The sequence below is a fragment of the Astatotilapia calliptera genome, chromosome 18 (genome assembly GCF_964374335.1).
Source record: "Astatotilapia calliptera chromosome 18, fAstCal68.1, whole genome shotgun sequence".
Taxonomy (NCBI): Eukaryota; Metazoa; Chordata; class Actinopteri; order Cichliformes; family Cichlidae; genus Astatotilapia; species Astatotilapia calliptera.
In genome coordinates, this window is record NC_137439.1 from 36,562,596 (window position 1) to 36,582,093 (window position 19,498).

A 19,498-nucleotide genomic window follows, 5' to 3' on the forward strand; every position below is an offset into this window, starting at 1 on the left:
TCTTACCCAAGGATACTTGACATGCAGACTGGAGGAGCCAGGGATCGAACCACCAACCTTCTGATCAGTAGGTGACCTGCTGTACCTCCTGAGCTACAGCTGTCAGTAATCCGACTACTTTTCCTTTATCTAAGTTTGAGCCGATCTACTCAGTGAAACAAAGATAACAGGCAAGCAGATTTATGTGTATCCACCCAATTTATCATCTTCTAAAGGTATTTTCTGATATCTGTTGATTGCTTAGATGATACATGACTCCCATCTGCTGCACACTGAAGTAACTACAGAGGACCTGTAGAGCCTTTAGTAACTCGAAAACAAGCCTTTGACGTGTGATTTTCTTCTCACAGTAACGCCTCAGCAGCTTCTGTGTCTGTATGTATCCCCTTTAGTTCATATTACCAGAGGGTGGTGATCAGACGTCCTTCTGAGTTGGTTCAGGATTTTTGCCTGATCCTGAGACCTTCTGATCAGTTCGAGTTTAGAAAAATGTCCGTCCTGGAGTGACTTTTGTAAAGTCCTGTTTTTACCCAGTGGCTGTAAGCAGCAAAAGCTATTATGGTGAAATGTTCTTAGATTCTGCATGAGGGAAAATGATACCTTGTATGTGAGTCTGACACCTGCCTCAAAAAGTTTACAAATGTCAGATGCAGATATCGATGCTGAAACCCAGAGATGATCACCAGACAGAACAGCAGCTTAGATAACAGCAGTAGTTTTACAAATAACTGGGATGGGCCATTAAAAAAAACAAAACTTTAGCATCCTTCCATGTTTGTTGCACTTAGACAACAGGGAGGGTGTATGTGGCAGGGTGTGGCCCGCGGTGCCGCTGCAGGGTAGGCAAACGCACCTGCAGGGCATCTGCAATCACACCTCGCCGGGTTAAAACACTGAACGGGGTCCTATCATATCGTTGATATGTTGAGCTGGCAGTGGGAGAGCTGCAGCTGTGTCTTTGTAACAGCAACCGTGTGTAAATAAAAGTATGCTGAAAAGCAGTAAACTGTCATCAGGTCTGCTGTAGTTGTTTACAGTATATACAAAAATATTTGTACACGATTGCAAAATGTCAAACCTGTAACCTGCACTGCTGTCATGTGTGTTTGAAAACTGAAAAATTATTCGAGCTTAAGAATTTCAGGAGCAGGACCACGCCTCCAAACACACTCCTCCCGGTTCTCATCTATATATGTTCCCCCAGTTCTGCAAGCTGTTCCTTCTTGTTCCTCCCTCCCCTTTTCAATTCTTTAACTGCTTCACTTCTATTTAGTACATGGGGATCTGCCAGGCCCGGGAGCCGTCGCCAGTCCTCAAAGCCTTCCCCAAACCGCAGCTCAATTCATGTCCAAGCTTCACCTTTACCTACTAAAACGTTGTCAAACCTAAAATGAGGACGTGGGCCCAGCGAGTGAATGGCAATTATATTTCATTTATTTATTTATTTCACACATGGTTCAACAATGTTTCATATTCCTACGCACAGATCCTCCTTCCCATTAATATGACACCGCACCCATGAGTGAAAAAGAGCAGGAAGAAGAATAAATTCTTGTTAGCACCTGGCCCCTATCTGCAATCTAATTATTCTTACAAGAGGGCGCCAACAACCCAAAAAACCCTCTAACATGTATCTTTATGGCACAATGCAAACCTAACACATCAGTATAATCACAATATACAGCACTACTACATGGCAATGAAAAATTTCCTTCCACATTTAGCCCTAATTACTTTCATGTTCTTCATATTGATTTATCCTTTTAAGTATGTAACACTTTTAAAACGGTGCATGTTTGTACAACTCTTGAGATTATCTTGAATTCCAGATTCTTAGACCTTTGACTGTTGGACACATTGGCCTTTGTGTGGTCCTTGCAAACTGATGCTTAAAGTCAAACTTCCTTCTACTGTCCCCACTTCCTGAACACAATACAAACAAACTTTGTAACTTAAGACGTAATGTGTTATTTCTTGCCTTGCACATGAATAATAATGTCTGTAATTTCACTAAGTCTTCAAATTTCAACAATTTTGATTTTATAAACAGATTATTTGTTTGTTCTCTATATTTACTATTATGTACCATTCGTACCACTTTCTTCTGTAACAAGTATAGAGGATTTATTTTAGTCGCATATGTATTCCCCCACACCTCAGCACAATAACTGAGATAGGGGAAAATTAGTGAGAAATATAAAATACGCATTGCCTTATAATCTAGTATATCTCTGACATTACCCAGAATATAAATATTTTTAACCATCTTTTTTCTAACATGTTCAATATGAGATTTCCATTTTAATTATCATCCAATACTACCCCCAAAAAACGGAGTTCAGTAACTCTCTCAGTCAAAACTCCATCAATGGACAGAGTTCATCCTCTTTTACCCGATTTCCAGAAATCGGGTAGAATTTCTGGCAAAAACTATAAATTTCGTTTTTGTCAGGTTCAAAGATAATTTGTTTACATTGTGGAGGGGTTGGTGGTGCAGGGTGGAGCAGCAGGGTCAGGGTGTGGTGTCAGGGGAAGCCAGCAAGCGTCATCTAATCGTGCCTTTCAGTAGAGGCCGGGGAGGAAAGAGGAGTTCTGACCAAAGCTGGCAGCAGAGAGCAGAGCGCTGCAAAATGCAAAAGTGAGAAAGTGAAATGACACAGAAGGAAAGTCCTGATAAGCATCTGGGTCATGCTGCATCCTTCGTATCTACAGACGTATATATTATGATTTCAAACTGCCTCTCAGGATGACTATGCCCCCATTTTCCCTTCTATGGTCACACTATCATAATATGTTGGATAGCATTTGTAGAGTGTATTATCATTATTGTAGGATCTTTAAGATATAAATCACCTGTTATCGTGCTATATAAATACATTTAAACTGACCTGAGTGGGCTTAAGCTCAACATCAGCAAAATAAAGGAATTGAGCAGATCGAGGACAAATAGTATTCAAATGAATCATCATGCATGTCTCCCATCGTATACACAGACTTCTTATTGGACAGTCAAGCTGGACACAAACAAGGTGTTGCTTTCAAAACTTTTTTTCAAAAATTTACTGTGAAACTGTGATACTGTGAAAAATTTAAATTTTAAATTTGAGCAACCACAAAATAATTTCACTGGAGGGAATGATTGATTCTGTATTGTCATTGTCGTGGTCTGGGTGGTTTTCCACAGCATCAGCTCCTCCCCACTGGGTGGAGTCTTTGTTGTTCCTCACCTGATGGCAATCGGACCAGCAGTATTTATGACCGGCGCACTCAACGGGTCTTCGCCAGATTATCTGCCAACTTTAGTCAGTTCTCGGCCTCACGTCCGTTCCTTGGTGACTAATCGTGTGTATTAACCGTATCTCTGTTTTTTTTCGTCAGCCTCTGAAAACCACCTACCAAGCTCTCCTGGATACCAGTTTGCTGCCACCGGTAACCCCTCTCCGTTTTGGAGCTGCCATTCTCTCCTGCCTGCCTCCCTGCATTCCATGCAGCACCCACCTGGACCTCTCCTGCCTCCCCCCTCCACGCAACCCCCACCTGCAAGCTTGTAAGACAGCTCAGTGTACTATTTTTTTAGATTCACTCGCAACCCTCTGTGGGATTCCCCTGACTGCTCTGTCCTCTGTTTCAGTGCCCGGGCCCGCCACAGTTTTCCCTGCCCAGTCCCTGCACCCAGTTATCCCTGCCATCTAGTTTTCACCACAGTATTTTTCTCTCGCCTCAGACATCTAGTTTATGTTCATTGATTCTAGTCTGCACTTTCTGTTAGCCTCTGAGCATTGTAAAAATAAAGTCTCTTTTCGTTACACCTCACCCCTGGCCTCCGGTTTTGAATCTGCGCTTGAGTCCATCCCATGTCCACGGGCCACTGCGCCTGACAGTCATTAAATTATTCACATTCTTAGGTACAATAAGTGGCTAATTGCAGACAAAGGAAAGAAAGAAAAGAGTAAGTTTCACTAAGTGCCAATGTAACCCTGTTTACATAGCATCTCATGGTTTTACAGTCAAACATAGTGGTGTTTGACTGTAACATGGTGGACGAGTGGCAACACTTCTATGGGCAGAAATCTGTGCCATCAGAAACTGAATTTGAATAAGTTCAATTTGAATTTGAATTGCTCAGATTGAATCTGAATTGTAACTTGAATAAATGCTTTTGAAAACTGAATTTGAATTAGTCTAATTTGAAATTGAATTTATGGTTTGAAAATGATCATCACTAAATTGAAATTGCATTTTATATTTTGAAAATGAATTGATTTGCTTTGAAACTGCATTTTATCCTTTAAAAATTCAGCTCTCGACAAATTTCAGTTTCACTTCTCACCATTCAGTTTCAGTTCTACAATTCAATTTCAGTTCCAAAATTCAGTTTTTTGGAACTTACATCCGGTTCCGGTTCAAGCGCAGATTAAAAGAACTACGTTTTACTAGCGGACCGAAAGTGTTACTGACGGGAATCTACAGCGTCTTGAGCTGAATTAAGACTTCAGAAGTCATTCGTCATGTCGAATGACCAGCGGATAAACTCTCAGGTTGGTAATAAATGTATTACATGTATAAGAACAAGCGTCATGTTAACAAATGATAGCCGTAAGGTAACTTTTATGCTTATTGTAGCTGTTAGCTAAAAACGCTAATTTAGCGTAGTTTGCCCTGAATTCAGCTTTGACAACAAATATGATCGACTGTTTCTAGTAGAATTCCAGAGTTGTCATGTTGGACCCTCTCAGAGTACCCCCTCTGTATGCTTGCAGAGACCCCTACAGTAGGGAAACATGCAAAACGGTGTCCAAACCTTTGTGTTTTAGCTTTATTTATGTCTTACACAGCATCCCAACTCTTTAGCTAACTTAATAACTTTAGCTAAAGTGAATAGTTAGTCTAATTCATTAGTGCAGCATTACTGGATCACCTCTGTTTGAAGTGATATACAACTATCACTGAAACAGCAAACTTTGTAAATAAGCAAACAACACTTCTCATTCTCTAAACGTTTGGCCACAGCTGCAGATTACACTATCAGTGCTTGTTCACTCTTGACAATAATTACATTTCTAAATTTACTTTGTGCATTTACAGGTAAACAATATCTAATATTTTATCTAAATGACTGCTTTGTCTTTGAAAAGGGTGAAGAGCCTGAGGCCGGTGACAGTCCAGTTCTACTCTAAGTACATCCTTACAGTGGCTCACAGGACAAGGCCACATTACTGTCCTGCCAGAAGAGAAGAGAAACTTCAGAGTCTTCATGCAGTTCAACCACACCTGTCATATTCCGTATGACAGGGGTCTCAAACTCCAGTCCTCGAGGGCCGGTGTCATGCAACTTTTCCATGCCCTCGAGGACTGGAGTTTGAGACCCCTGCCGTATGGTGTTCATGCTGTTTTCCACCCCACAGTTACAGCATGTCTGACTGCCTGTTCAGCATATGCAAAAATATATGAGTTTAAGCATGTGATGACTAAGGCCTTCCATTATGGTGTTTGTCATCACATGTCACAGACATCTGGATGATCATTTGGAATAAACTAAAAACTAAAAAGTTGTTACTTCATCTTTTATCTTTATTATTATTATTATTATTATTATTATTTTTATTATTATTGTTGTTGTTCTTATTTTACACTTTTCATTGTTAGGCATTGGGTTTATTTGTAGTAGTCCTTTCCAACTTCTTTCCCTCTTCCATGTTACTGTGTCAGCTTGTCAGCATCTATTTGGGTTTGGAAGTGGAACAGAAAGTAAAGAAATCCAAAGTGCCATTAAAACCAGGAGAGGTTCTTATATTTCAGAAGAAGGGATTAATTCAAAAGAAATGACCTCAATGCCATATTTTATTTAGGAACCCGAGAGAGCACTTTGCAAAATAACACATTCTTATAATTTCACCCTCAGATGAGCCAAGCTACGACTGTCAGGGAAGGTGATGTAGGTACAGAGCATATGAGAGTGGTTAAGTTAATGTCTCTTGTCTAGATGAAGGCACAAGAGGGATCAATGGCAAGGCGTAGAGATTCAGTATCTTCAGTCTTCAGTGGACACTCCATTTCTGGCACAAAACACCTGTAAAAGATGGTCGATTTAGGAGGTGACCCGACAACTTCAGCCTGTCAAACATAGTAATGGAGCAGTATGCTTTAAAAAAAAAAAAAATCTAATTAAGCATTCACTCAGTACCCTAAGAATTATTATGGTAGTTAAACAAAGTGATATAGTTGTATATCATATTATATCACTTCAAACAGAGGTGATCCAGTAATGCTGCACTAATGAATTAGACTAACTATTCACTTTAGCTAAAGTTATTAAGTTAGCTAAAGAGTTGGGATGCTGTGTAAGACATAAATAAAGCTAAAACACAAAGGTTTGGACACCGTTTTGCATGTTTCCCTACTGTAGGGGTCTCTGCAAGCATACAGAGGGGGTACTCTGAGAGGGTCCAAGATGACAACTTTGGAATTCTACTAGAAACAGTCGATCATATTTGTTGTCAAAGCTGAATTCAGGGCAAACTACGCTAAATTAGCGTTTTTAGCTAGCAGCTACAATAAGCATAAAAGTTACCTTACGGCTATCATTTGTTAACATGACGCTTGTTCTTATACATGTAATACATTTATTACCAACCTGAGAGTTTATCCGCTGGTCATTCGACATGACGAATGACTTCTGAAGTCTTAATTCAGCTCAAGACGCTGTAGATTCCCGTCAGTAACACTTTCGGTCCGCTAGTAAAACGTAGTTCTATTAATCTGCGCTTGAACCGGAACCGGATGTAAGTTCCAAAAAACTGAATTTTGGAACTGAAATTGAATTGTAGAACTGAAACTGAATGGTGAGAAGTGAAACTGAAATTATTCGAGAGTTGAATTTTTAAAGGATAAAATGCAGTTTCAAAGCAAATCAATTCATTTTCAAAATATAAAATGCAATTTCAAATTAGACTAATTCAAATTCAGTTTTCAAAAGCATTTATTCCAGTTACAATTCAGATTCAATCTGAGCAATTCAAATTCAAATTGAACTTATTCAAATTCAGTTTCTGATGGCACAGATTTCTGCCCATACACTTCTCATTGCTATTGGCCGCTAGGTTGACAGCTGTCAATCAGCATCACAAAGACCCGCCCACCTGTACCTGTGGGCTGTCTGAGGAGTCCTGCGTGGCAGCCACGAGAAAAGACCATCCTCTGGGTAGGTGAACAAATATATGCTTGTCTTTCAATAATTAATAACGTGAAGTTGAAGTATTCTGTGAGGTTTGTTGTTGTTCTTTAAGAAAACGTCCTGTCCTGTCAGAAAGACTCAAATGTTCCCATATGAAGTAGGCCTACGTCTTTTATCCTCCCAAATAATGCAAGCTGTCAGTCTGCAGCATAGAAACTGTTTGATAGCATCTTGACAAAGGCTGTTATCCTCTGCTGGTAGCAACGTTTGTTTTGGAGTCATGTAGAGAAGCAGATATAAAAATGTTTTATAAATAGTTAATGTGCTAAATTGAGCTGACCTTTATTCTACAACAGAAACAGGACCAAACGGGAGAGGTAGAGATAGCTCCTTAATTCTCTAAGCTTCTGCTCATCCTGACTGATCGTCCCTGCAGGGCTTACAGCATATTGTAGCCTTCAGTTTGCACTCACTGAAAATCCTTCACACACTTTATGTAGCTTCATTTCCTTTTTGACTTGACTCTCAGTAAGCAGGGTGATTATTTTAAGGTCACCCATTGTTTCTGGACTTTTTGAAGCCGCAACATTGGTGGGTTTTTGTTTTCTTTCCTGACATCAGTCATGTTAGCTCTAAAGTGAACATATTTTAGACCACAGGGTGAAGTGTTAAGACATGCTAGCAAGCTTTGTAATTGCAGTCACAATCAACACACACAGACACACACAGGAAAGGTCCAATTTATTCATTCAAATTAGCAAAGTTGAGTCTCGCAGGCTCTAATCGGCTACAGTTGGCTGTGTAGCAACTGTAACACACACACACACACACACACACACACACACACACACACACACACACACACACACACACACACACACACACACACACACAAAGAGTACAGAACATGTTTTTCACAAAGATTTATTTCACACAAAACAAATCCCAAAACTATCCACAGCTGAGATGTGACTGATTGCTTACTTGGTATATGAAGGTGACATCCAGGAAGGGTGAGAGTCTGCACGGTGGGAAGTTGGGGGGCGGGGTCAAGGCACCGGAGGGTGGGCAGGCAGGTGAAGCGGTGAGCAGTAATGTTAAAGCCCTGAGGCCTGTGTTTATTGAGGGGCGTGTCCAGATGAAGCCCATGTCGAGGCTGCTTATTGGTCTTATCTTTATCACGTGATAAAAGATAAACAAGGCCCCGTTTCCTTGAAATGACATCACTGTCTCGTTATGGGATTCAAGCTGTCACAAACACATGGGAATGAGTTTTTGGCATGAACTGGATCTGAGGTGATTCTGAGGATCATCACGAGCTTGCACGGAGATTTTAAGCACATGAAGCTTGCATGGAGAATCTCAAAAAACATCAGCAGTTAGGGAGCATTTTGATATGCTGGTGCCCAATAATAACATAAGTCTTGAATCAATCTCAGGTTGAGATTGAAGCAATCCAGCACATAACAGCAGGGTGCAAGATGCTAGCAGGCAGGGCATACATGGAACGCCATAACCAAGTGGCCGGCATAGTGTACAGGAACATCTGTGCCGAGTAGGGCAGCTCCAGGAGGTCGATAGATTAAAGTACAATAAAAGGATTTCAGGGAACAGCCCGTAATCATCTGTAACTCAGATCATACATTTGATCAGCCTTCATTTGAATCTGTCCTGGTACGCAGCAAGTCATCCACCACGACCTGAAATCACAGTTCTTGTAGTGGTACTTGTCTGGCTGCATTGTGCCAAGTGGAAGTGGGCTTGTGGTGCGGGGCTGATTTTCAGGTCTTGTAACCTTAAATCCGGTGAGAGGAACTCCTGATGCTTCAGCATACCGAGACATTTTGGGCAATGTCACATTTCCAACTTTGTGGGAACAATTTGGGAATGACATGGACGAGCAAGTTTGGTCTGAACAGGTTCCTGACATGAACCCAACAGAACACACGCAGATGAATTCGAGCTGAGACTGTGAGCCAGCATCAGTGTCTGACCTCACAGATGTGCTTCTGAATAATGGTCAGACATCCCAATTAAAACCTTTGTGGAAGCCTCCCTAGAAGAGTTTAAGCTGTTATACCTGCAAAGAGTTGGACGATGTTATATTAAACCCCGTGGATTCAGAATGGGACGACACTCAAGTTCATATGCTTGTGAAGGCAGACGAATAGTTTTGGCAACACTGTATGTGGAATTACCCAGTTCATGATGTATTTACATGTGCATTGATAAATCAGTAACACAGAGCTCTGCACCCATGAACAGTGTGATTCTTGTTTAAAGGCATAAACATTTCAGCACTTATATCTATTTCTTATCTAGATAACACACAAAAAAACGAATCTGAATTTTATGAAGCGAGAAAAGAACCCACAACAGAAGCAGTCTGGTGTGGATCCAGTGCATTACTCAAGGAGAACGATGTGTTCTGTGTGATTTCTAACATTTCCTATAAATAAAAAGTTCAGACTTTTCAGTTAATAGAGTCTAAACCACACAGCAGCCCTGCCTGTGGTTGGCAAGCAGATGGTTTACGCAGATTATCAGGCTCATGAGCAGATTAGCTTAGCGCTTCAGTGACAGGTTACTTGATGGACTTGTAGATAAAGCCTCTCTCCGCCTTTCTTTAATTAGAGTGAGACAAAAGTTACAAATGGCTCGTTTAGGATAAGCAGATGACTGTGTCGTAAAGAGTGAACAAGCTGGCAGGTGGCAGTGTGCTGTCAGAGGAATGAATACTGAAATAAAATAGTGATGTCACAGTGTACCGTTGTGTCAGGGTGCTGGAAACAGCTGTTTCATGCTGCTCATTTCAGTCTTCATATTTTTATTCTTCTACTCAGGCAGCTGTGCATGACTCACACTGCAGATGCTTATTCTCTTATATTGAACCGTCAGTTTGAGTTTGTAAATGTGGTTAATGTTGCTGGTGGTCATGTTTATAAGTGATACTGTGAAATAAAGGCATCTGACAGGTTCTCTTTCTTCTCGTCTCCAGTCTCTGTGTTGATCCTGAAGCAGTATGGAGGAGAGTGACCTGCTCCAGGAGAGGCTCCAGGCCATCACTGTAATGCTCCCGTCTACTCTGAGCAGTCACAGACACTTGTGCTACACTTCTAAAGATATCTGCTTATCTATGTGACAATTATTCACACTTTCATTTAGAAGTTTTAGAGCATGATGCAGATGTTACTGAGACATGTACAGTCTGTACCTTTTTTCTTTTTTTACTGTACTCTAAAATAAAACATGTGACTTACAAATAATTATTATTATTTAAATAAGTAACAAATTAAATCTTTGTGGCTTTTGACTCTAAAAAATGTAAATTAGTACTTTTGTCATTTGTTTATGACCTTTTTCTGTCCTTTAACATTCACTTAACTTTGGAACATTTAAAACTTAAATGAAACAGTTTAAACTACTCTGAGGATTAGTTTGCTTTTGTAGCCAAGTACAGGACAGGGTAGGGGAAGTTAAAGTAGGATGGAGAGAATGGGCCAATAGCTCGACTCGCAGGAGGGTCATGGTGAGTGGGGTGCAGAAGAATGAGTGGAGCCACAGGTAAAGTTGCTTTGAATTGTACTGAATTATATAGCAACAATTAAACAGCACTTCATAAACAGGAATGAAACATTAAATAAGATACAACAACAGCAATAATAATAGTAACCAGAATCCTATCTGAGCTCAGATATGTCAGTCTTGCCGGCTTAATAGTCCGTGTTCAGTGATTTTGTCCAACCGCTCTGCTGCAATTCTTCGTGAGAGAAGAGCAACCTGCCCTTCTGGGCCAACTCGGAATGGCTGTGGTTCGGTTCAAAGGGAACGGCTCGCCATCTTCCTCGTCAGGAAGAGATCCAGGTTGCACGATCCCCCAAAAAAGCCTAGCCTGTAAACAACAGGGCTATTACTAATTCAACTCACACTCTAATGATATATATGGCCATATGTAAATAATTTAAGTGCTATAACAAATCAAGCACAAAACATTAATTCTAATTTCTAATTACAGTCTATACAGTGCGTCTTAATCATGAATGCAATCTTTAAATCACAATCAGCTTATTTTTCCATCAAGGTGCACATTTCTATCAGAAACCAGAAATAAACCATGAACTATGGTAGATTATCTTTCCCAGTACTGCCCCTTTTACTGAATTACAGGAGCCTTGCTTTGCACTGCATAGCAACGAAGCAATATGTTAATTACACTCAATGTACAAAATAAAATGACCAAAAATATACAAAAGCCCACAGGCTGTAGTTCTACAGTATGTGGTAACGTATCAGCACAGTAAGAATATGCAGAGGCATCTTTACAGTGCCGCTCGAGCATCAAATAAAATAGATTCATAACCTTTAAGATCAAAATTGACTTCATCCCATCATCTTATTTTAGTGCATTTAATATTCAACATGTAATACTAGAACATCATCAGCACACAAGCTGAGTGCTCAGAGTAGCTGAACTCCAAACCCCGTGTGTTCTCCCACAGTGAAAACGTGGTCGGCTCCAGCTACAGCTACGAGCTAATTAGCTTGTTAATTAGCCTGATTCGCCCAGTCCCAGTTTAACTCACCAGCACGCTTCTAATGTTCAACTCTCAGAAAGGATCTTGTCCACTTCATCCGCACCCGTGCAGATCTACAACATTGAAATTGGGCCATTATATTCCCGGTTAACTTCTTGTTAGCTTGTTAGCTTGAAGGTTAGCTTCTGACTCACGGCAATGGTTCCAAAGTCCAAAATGTTCAAAACAAATCAGGTCCGTTTCTCCAAGGTCCATGCAGATCTCCGGTATGGATATTTGCTCAATTTATCAAGTTTATAGTTATTTTCCAGCAACAAGCTTGGCGGTGAAAATCAGCGACGGTGCACCTCCTCTCTCTCTGTCTGAGCACATACAGAGCAAGGGAAGGCAGGGCTTGTTCCTTCCTAACCAGTAGGGGTGTCAAATATACTCTCTGGGGTTTTATTTTTATATTCAGATTATTTATCTTTTATTATTGATTTACTTTAGCTCAACTCAGTGATTAACAGAGTAACGATGAATCACAATTAGCAATAACAATGTTGTAGTGCATTACAGAGTCGTGTAAACTCACTGGGTTACATTTTCAATAGATATTTGACTTATTCTGACAATCCATTGTCAATTGTAAATGTTTCATATATTCACTCATTTAAGCTTTTGCTTTTGATGAAACAGCAGAAGCATCGAATTCAAGAGGACATTAAAAAGAAGAAAGTGAAACTCGATCAAGAGAAATTCAAACTGCAACATCTGAAGGTTGGTTTGAATAAATGATCGGCTATAACAGCAGATAAAGTGTAGAGCAAATCATTTCATTGGATGTGTATTATCAGCATGAACTGCAGAAGTAATCAATTCATTTCAATTCAGTTTTACTGATACAGCGCCAAATCACAACAACAGTCGCCTCAAGGTGCTTTATATTGTAAGGTAGACCCTACAATAATACAACAGAGAAAAACCCAACAATCATATGACCCCCTATGAGCAGCACTTTGATGACAGTGGGAAGGAAAAACTCAATTTTAACAGGAATGTCGCAGCAGATGGCCACGACTGGTTGGGGTGAGGAGAGAAAGGCAGGATAGTCGTCCTACCTGTTTGCAGACCTGCATTTTTACTTCCAGTCCCAATCCACACTAATGATAATTCTGTTCTTCTGTACAGAAAAAGGCTCTGAGAGAGCAGTGGCTGCTGCGAGACTCCAATAATGGAGTCGACTGCACACAGCAGCAGAGCTTTCTGTCTGACCGGGAACACACCAGAGCCCTGCAGCTCAGCATCCACAGGTACAAAATCAGCTCAAACAGAGCTCACAGAGAAGCAAATATCATCACCATAGATTACGCATGGGCATTGTTTGGCCTTGCAGGCCACAGCCTTTTGGTGTCTCTGACATCTAAAGGTGAATGGGAAATTAGAATTCAAATGTAAATAAGTATAATGCAGCTTGTTCCATCTTAGACATCAAACACTCATTGATCATCTCCAGAGAACGGTGTACTGTGTGTTTTGTACGTTTGTGAGAGGTGTGGGTTTGCTAGCTCTGAAAGATGTCAGCACACAAAAAAGATTGATGCAGAATATAGTTTTTAACGAGGTAAATCCTTAAACACAAGGATTACAATTTGAATTGTTGTTAGGAGGTAAATGGACTGATTCTTATATAGCGCTTTTCTACTCTCCCAGAGTACTCAAAGGGTTCTATACAACATGCCTCATTCACACCCACTCATACAAGCAGTTCTAAACACAAGTGCAAACGACTCTACATTCACACTCCAATGAACGCATCGGAGGGCAACTTGGGGTTAGTACAGTGGGGCAAAAAAGTATTTAGTCAGCCACCGATTGTGCAAGTTCCCCCACCTAAAATGATGACAGAGGTCAGTAATTTGCACCAGAGGTACACTTCAACTGTGAGAGACAGAATGTGAAAAAAAAATCCATGAATCCACATGGTAGGATTTGTAAAGAATTTATTGGTAAATCAGGGTGGAAAATAAGTATTTGGTCAATAACAAAAATACAACTCAATACTTTGTAACATAACCTTTGTTGGCAATAACAGAGGTCAAACGTTTACTATAGGTCTTTACCAGGTTTGCACACACAGTAGCTGGTATTTTGGCCCATTCCTCCATGCAGATCTTCTCGAGAGCAGTGATGTTTTGGGGCTGTCGCCGAGCAACACGGACTTTCAACTCCCGCCACAGATTTTCTATGGGGTTGAGGTCTGGAGACTGGCTAGGCCACTCCAGGACTTTCAAATGCTTCTTACGGAGCCACTCCTTTGTTGCCCGGGCGGTGTGTTTTGGATCATTGTCATGTTGGAAGACCCAGCCTCGTTTCATCTTCAAAGTTCTCACTGATGGAAGGAGGTTTTGGCTCAAAATCTCACGATACATGGCCCCATTCATTCTGTCCTTAACACGGATCAGTCGTCCTGTCCCCCTGGCAGAAAAACAGCCCCATAGCATGATGTTTCCACCCCCATGCTTCACAGTAGGTATGGTGTTCTTGGGATGCAACTCAGTATTCTTCTTCCTCCAAACACAACGAGTTGAGTTTATACCAAAAAGTTCTACTTTGGTTTCATCTGACCACATGACATTCTCCCAATCCTCTGCTGTATCATCCATGTGCTCTCTGGCAAACTTCAGACGGGCCTGGACATGCACTGGCTTCAGCAGCGGAACACGTCTGGCCCTGACAACATCAGCAGGCGAGTTCTGAGACAGGGCAACTAGGAAGTGTGTTCTGGACTCTATTTCAAAACTCAATTGACAGTCACACCGTCCCCAAAAGAAACAACCCAAAGTCTCTGAATGATCTTCGTCCTGTGGCCCTCACCTCCCTGGTGATGAAGGCCATGGAGAAGATCATAAAACAGCACATCAAGAGCAACTGACCCACTGATGGACCCTCCCCAGTTTGCTTACCGTGCACGCAGAGGCGTCGATGATGCAACAACCTTCATCTTGGACTCCATCCACAAACATCTGGAGCTCCCTGACTCCTCCACCAGACTTCTGTTTGCTGGTTTCTCATCAGCATGCATCACTCTGCAGCCTCGTATCCTGCCCACTAAACTTTCCTTCTGATTTCACCTGGATGATCAGCTAATCCTGTGGACAGAGATGGGCAGTAACGTGTTACTTGTAACGCGTTACTGTAAACTGATTACTTTTTTCGAGTAACGAGTAAAGTAAGGGATTACTATTGCAAAAAAGGTAATTAGATTACTGTTACTTTCCCGTAGGAACGCTGCGTTACTGCGTTACTAAAACCGTGATTTTTTTGCAAGAGTGTCTCGTGACAGTGACGTAAGCAAGCGCGACGTTAGTGACAACAGCTGTGTGCAGATCAACAATGGATCATATATCGAGTGCGGCAGAGAGTATGAGCGTGCAGCGTTTAAAGCGTGGAAGTACTGACCTTACTTTGAGTTTGATTCCATAAAAAGTGACAAAAACATTAGTGTCCGCTGTGCGTGGGAAGAAAACTTCTTTTTACAGCGAAAAAACCCCTAAACTTCCAACAAGCACCGAGTAGCTACGACGTAATGGGAAATTCACAGATCCTTCCACTGACAGCTGCAGCACACCTGCACCAGGGTAAACCTCCGCCTACCCCACTCCTGCTTTACAGGTGGAAATAGAGCAAAAGGACCGCTGAGTCTTTGACTTTATTTATTTTCTGCTGTGTTTTACTTGCATCTATTTGAAAGACTGAGTGTAAACACAAAACATATTTTATTTTATGTGCTGGAATGTGCAGAAAATAGGTTTAAATGTTAAACTAATTTCTTCCAGTCAGATAATGTTGCATATAATTTAATCTTTGCTTGATGCATAAAGTTAAAAGATTAAAACTAATAAAACAAGTTTTAAAAAGAGACTTTTCCATTTGATTACATTTTGTATGATGGATTATGCAGAAAAAGTAGAATTGGGCTGAAAGATCTATTGTTTTATCACCTATTCAGGTTGTAAATCGTGTTTTTAAAAAGTAACTAAGTAACTAAGTAACTAAAGACTTTTGAAAATAAGTAATCAGTAAAGTAACGGGATTACTTTTTTGGGGAAGTTATCAGTAATTAGTTACTGATTACTTTTTTAAAGTAACTTGACCAACACTGCCTGTGGATATTGGACTTTTTGACCAACAGGACGGGTCAACAACTCTCTTTCCGGTCTCAGCTCCACTGGCTCCCCCCAGGGCTGTGTGCTCTCCCCCCTGCTCTTCATCCTCTACACTGATGACTGCAGATCCACACAGATCTGTCACCTGGTGAAATATGCTGACGACACAGTTCTCCTGTCACTGCTGTCAGGCCCTCACAGCACCACGGCCGCTCTGCAGGAGTTTGTAGAGTGGTGTGACAGCTCCAAACTTGAACTGAACGTGAGAAAAGGTGGTGACCTTCTCCAGCAGGCAGAGGGATCTGGCTGCTTCAGTCACCACCACCATCCACGGGAAGCCAGTGGAGGTAGTTGAGGAGTACAAATACCTGCGAACCATCTTTGACAACCTCCTGAGATTCTCTGCCAACACTGAGGAGATTCTCAGGAGGTGCCACCAACAGCTATACCTCCTTTGGAGTCAGCACAGCCATCATGATGACTTTTTACTATGCTTTCCTGGAAAGCATCATGACCTTCTCCATCACCTGCTGGTTCCACTGCCTCAGCCTTCATACAGGAACAGACTGCAGCGCACTGCATCAGTGTGCTCTACAGTCATTGGCCTGCCAACAGGCCCTCAGACAGGCAGCCAAAATCATCAACGACCCCTCTCACATTCTTCACCCCGCGTTTCAATGGCTCCCCTCTGGGCGACGCCTCCGCTGCATTTCCTGCAGGACTGAGAGGAGGAGGAGCGCCACCTTTGTCCCCAAAGCCACCCTGCTTTTTAACTCCAGCCGATGAGACCGTTTCCCACACCAGAAACAGAAACTACTCTACACTCTTTTATACTGCCGACACTTTACTCACTTTTAGTCACTTACAGTTATTTATTCACCTATTCAGTCACTTTAATTTTAAAACTGTGTATATACTGTATATTCTGTGTATTTATTATTTCACTATTATTGTATGTTATCGCCTCTGTCAGTGCACCTCAGGGCAGCTGTGGCTACAGTGTAGCTGCCATCACCGGTGTGTCAATGTGTGTGTGAATGGGTGGATTACTGAATGTAGTGTAAAGTGCCTTGGGGTCCATAGGGACTAAGTATACAAATACAGGCCATTTACCATTTACCATGTTTATGCCCTGTCCTTACCTTCAACGTCATGCTGCTCTGTTGTATCTTAATTGCCCCCTGGAGATAAATAAAGTCTTTCTGATTCTGATTCTGTAACTTTGCATTTTTGAAGCACATGCGAGACAAAGTTGTTAACTTAATCAAGGCAAGAACACTGACTCGCTGACAATTTGTTGCACTTTTGATTCACTGCTGTCACTACTGGAGTCATGTCAAACAAAAAATTCCCCACTCGTCCCTGCGGGCGGTCTATCCATCAAAATTGGGTCCTCTACCAGAGGCCTGGGAGCTTGAGGGTCCTGCGCAGCATCTTAGCTGTTCCTAGGACTGCGCTCTTCTGGACAGAGATCTCCGATGTTGTTTCTGGGATCTGCTGGAGCCACTCGCCTAGTTTGGGGGTCACTGCACCTAGTGCTCTGGGACCACTGTCACCTTAACCCTCCACATCTTCTCCAGCTCTTCTCTGAGCTTCTCATGTTCCTTCTTCCTGAGGGCCAGTCCTTCCATGATAGTTCCTCCTCTTGGGTTTCTGCTGCCTGAGGTATTCACTGAGCATGCGGTTGGTTGGGGACATCTTCACGATGTACTCATGGATATTTGTTGTCTCATCCTGGACTGTGGTGCTGACACTCACCAATCCCCGGCCTCCTTCCTTCTGCTGCTCCATTCTGCAGTCGGTCCTATGTAGAAAAGCAGTGGGGACAGAGCATCTCCTTGGTAGATCCCGCACTTGATGCTGACTTGTGCTATGGGCTTGAAGTTGGCCTCTAGTGTTGTACGCCACATCCCCATTGAGTTCCTGATGAAGGCTCTTAGGGTCCCATTGATCTTGTACAATTCCATGCATTCCAGGATCCAGCTGTGGGGCATTGAGTCATAGGCCTTCTTGTAATTCAATTCAATTCAATTTCATTTATTTACACAGCACCAAATCACAACAACAGTTGCCTCAAGGTGCTTTATATTGTGAGGTCGACCCTACAGTAATACATACAGAGAAAAACCCAACAATCATATGACCCCCTATGAGCAGCACTTTGGTGACAGTGGGAAGGAAAAACTCCCTTTTAACAGGAAGAAACCTCCAGCAGATCCAGGCTCAGGGAGGGGCGGGGCCATCTGCTGTGATTGGTTGGGGTGAGAGAAGGAAGACAGGATAAAGACATGCTGTGGAAGAGAGACAGAGGTTAATAACTTAACTTATTTTATGTATTTTATGACTATTGTTCCTTTTATTAATTGTGTTTTTTGTAAGGTGACCTTGGGTTTCTGAAAGGCGCCCTCAAATAAAATGTATTATTATTATTATTATTATTATTATTAATAACAGGTATGATTCAGTGCAGCAGTCGTGTTGTGGAATGAAAATGACCCAAAATGCAGGAAGCTGACTGGTCAAGAGTGTGACGTTTATTTACAAGGTGGGATAGCAGTGAGGCATGACAAATAACTGAAGAAACCAAAACTGGGAGAACTAAATAACAAACCTGAGAGCATACAAAAGGGGTGCGGGGCAGAGAGACGCAGAGACAGGACCGAAACACCATGGAACACAGAGAAATGCAGACGAACACAGACGAGCCACAACGAACACAGACCGACACCCACTAAATATACACACACAAGGGTCACCTGGTCCAGCCCTAACTATATGCTTTAGCAAAAAGGAAAGTTTGAAGCCTAATCTTGAAAGTAGAGATAGTGTCTGTCTCCTGAATCCAAACTGGAAGCTGGTTCCACAGAAGAGGGGCCTGAAAACTGAAGGCTCTGCCTCCCATTCTACTTTTAAATACTCTAGGAACAACAAGTAGGCCTGCAGAGCGAGAGCGAAGTGCTCTAATAGGCTGATATGGTGCTACAAGGTCATTAAGATAAGATGGGGCCTGATTATTTAAGACCTTGTATGTGAGGAGCAGGATTTTGAATTCTGGATTTAACAGGAAGCCAAAACAGGAGAAATCTGCTCTCTCTTTCTAGTCCCTGTCAGGACTCTTGCTGCAGCATTTTGGATTAGCTGAAGGCTTTTCAGGGAGTTTTTAGGACTTCCTGATAATAATGAATTACAGTCGTCCAGCCTGGAAGTAATAAATGCATGAACTAGTTTTTCAGCGTCACTCTGAGACAGGATATTTCTAATTAATCCAGGCAGTGCACAGGTTGGTCAGCCTGGTCTTGCAGTCTCGGCTGACTGCTCGGTCTACCAGTAGCTGGTGTTTTGCGCCTCTTGTATTCTTGCCCATCCCTTTCTGTGCCCCGCTCATGTATTGACCCATTTGCATGTTCATCTTAGCCGCTATGATGCCTGACAGGAGCTTCCATGTGGTGCTGAGGCAGGTTATTGGTCGGTAGTTGGAGGGGACCGGTCCCTTCTGGGGGTCCTTGAGGATCAGGACCGTCCGACCTCCGGTTAGCCATTCCAGGTGTCTCCCGTCAACTAGCAACTGGTTCATTTGTGCTGCTGGACGCTCGTGGAGTGCAGTCAGCTCCTTCAGCCAGTAGGCGTGAACCATGTCGGGG

General features: G+C 42.0%; 1 protein-coding gene and 2 long non-coding RNA genes across 5 annotated transcripts in view; 1 reads left to right on the forward strand and 2 right to left on the reverse strand.

Moving 5' to 3' along the window:
• Positions 1-5,823: 5,823 nt before the first annotated feature.
• LOC145421909 (uncharacterized) lies at positions 5,824-6,991 on the reverse strand. The gene is made up of 2 exons (XR_013903283.1): positions 6,635-6,991; positions 5,824-6,070 (listed from the first exon to the last, which is right to left on the reverse strand). It is a non-coding gene; the product is annotated as an uncharacterized LOC145421909 (long non-coding RNA).
• Positions 6,992-7,114: 123 nt separating this feature from the next.
• The window catches only part of palmda (palmdelphin a), a 25,742-nt gene continuing 13,358 nt past the window's right edge, over positions 7,115-19,498 (forward strand). For 2 of the 3 annotated variants that reach the window (XM_080292890.1, XM_080292891.1), the window contains exons 1-4: positions 7,116-7,201; positions 10,173-10,241; positions 12,388-12,468; positions 12,880-13,001. In XM_080292890.1, coding sequence (XP_080149016.1) covers positions 10,197-10,241; positions 12,388-12,468; positions 12,880-13,001 — 248 coding nt within the window. In that variant the 5' untranslated portion in view covers positions 7,116-7,201; positions 10,173-10,196. Of the gene's footprint in view, positions 7,202-10,172; positions 10,242-12,387; positions 12,469-12,879; positions 13,002-19,498 lie in introns of all 3 variants that reach the window. The other variant, XM_080292889.1, reaches the window with a different exon arrangement.
• Positions 8,083-19,498, reverse strand: part of LOC145421910 (uncharacterized) — a 12,265-nt gene continuing 849 nt past the window's right edge. Inside the window, exons 1-2 of the long non-coding RNA XR_013903284.1 lie at positions 14,655-19,498; positions 8,083-11,066 (exon numbers count right to left, since the gene is read on the reverse strand). The exon at positions 14,655-19,498 is cut by the window's right edge and continues 849 nt beyond it. This is a non-coding gene — a long non-coding RNA (uncharacterized LOC145421910). The remainder of the gene's footprint in view (positions 11,067-14,654) is intronic.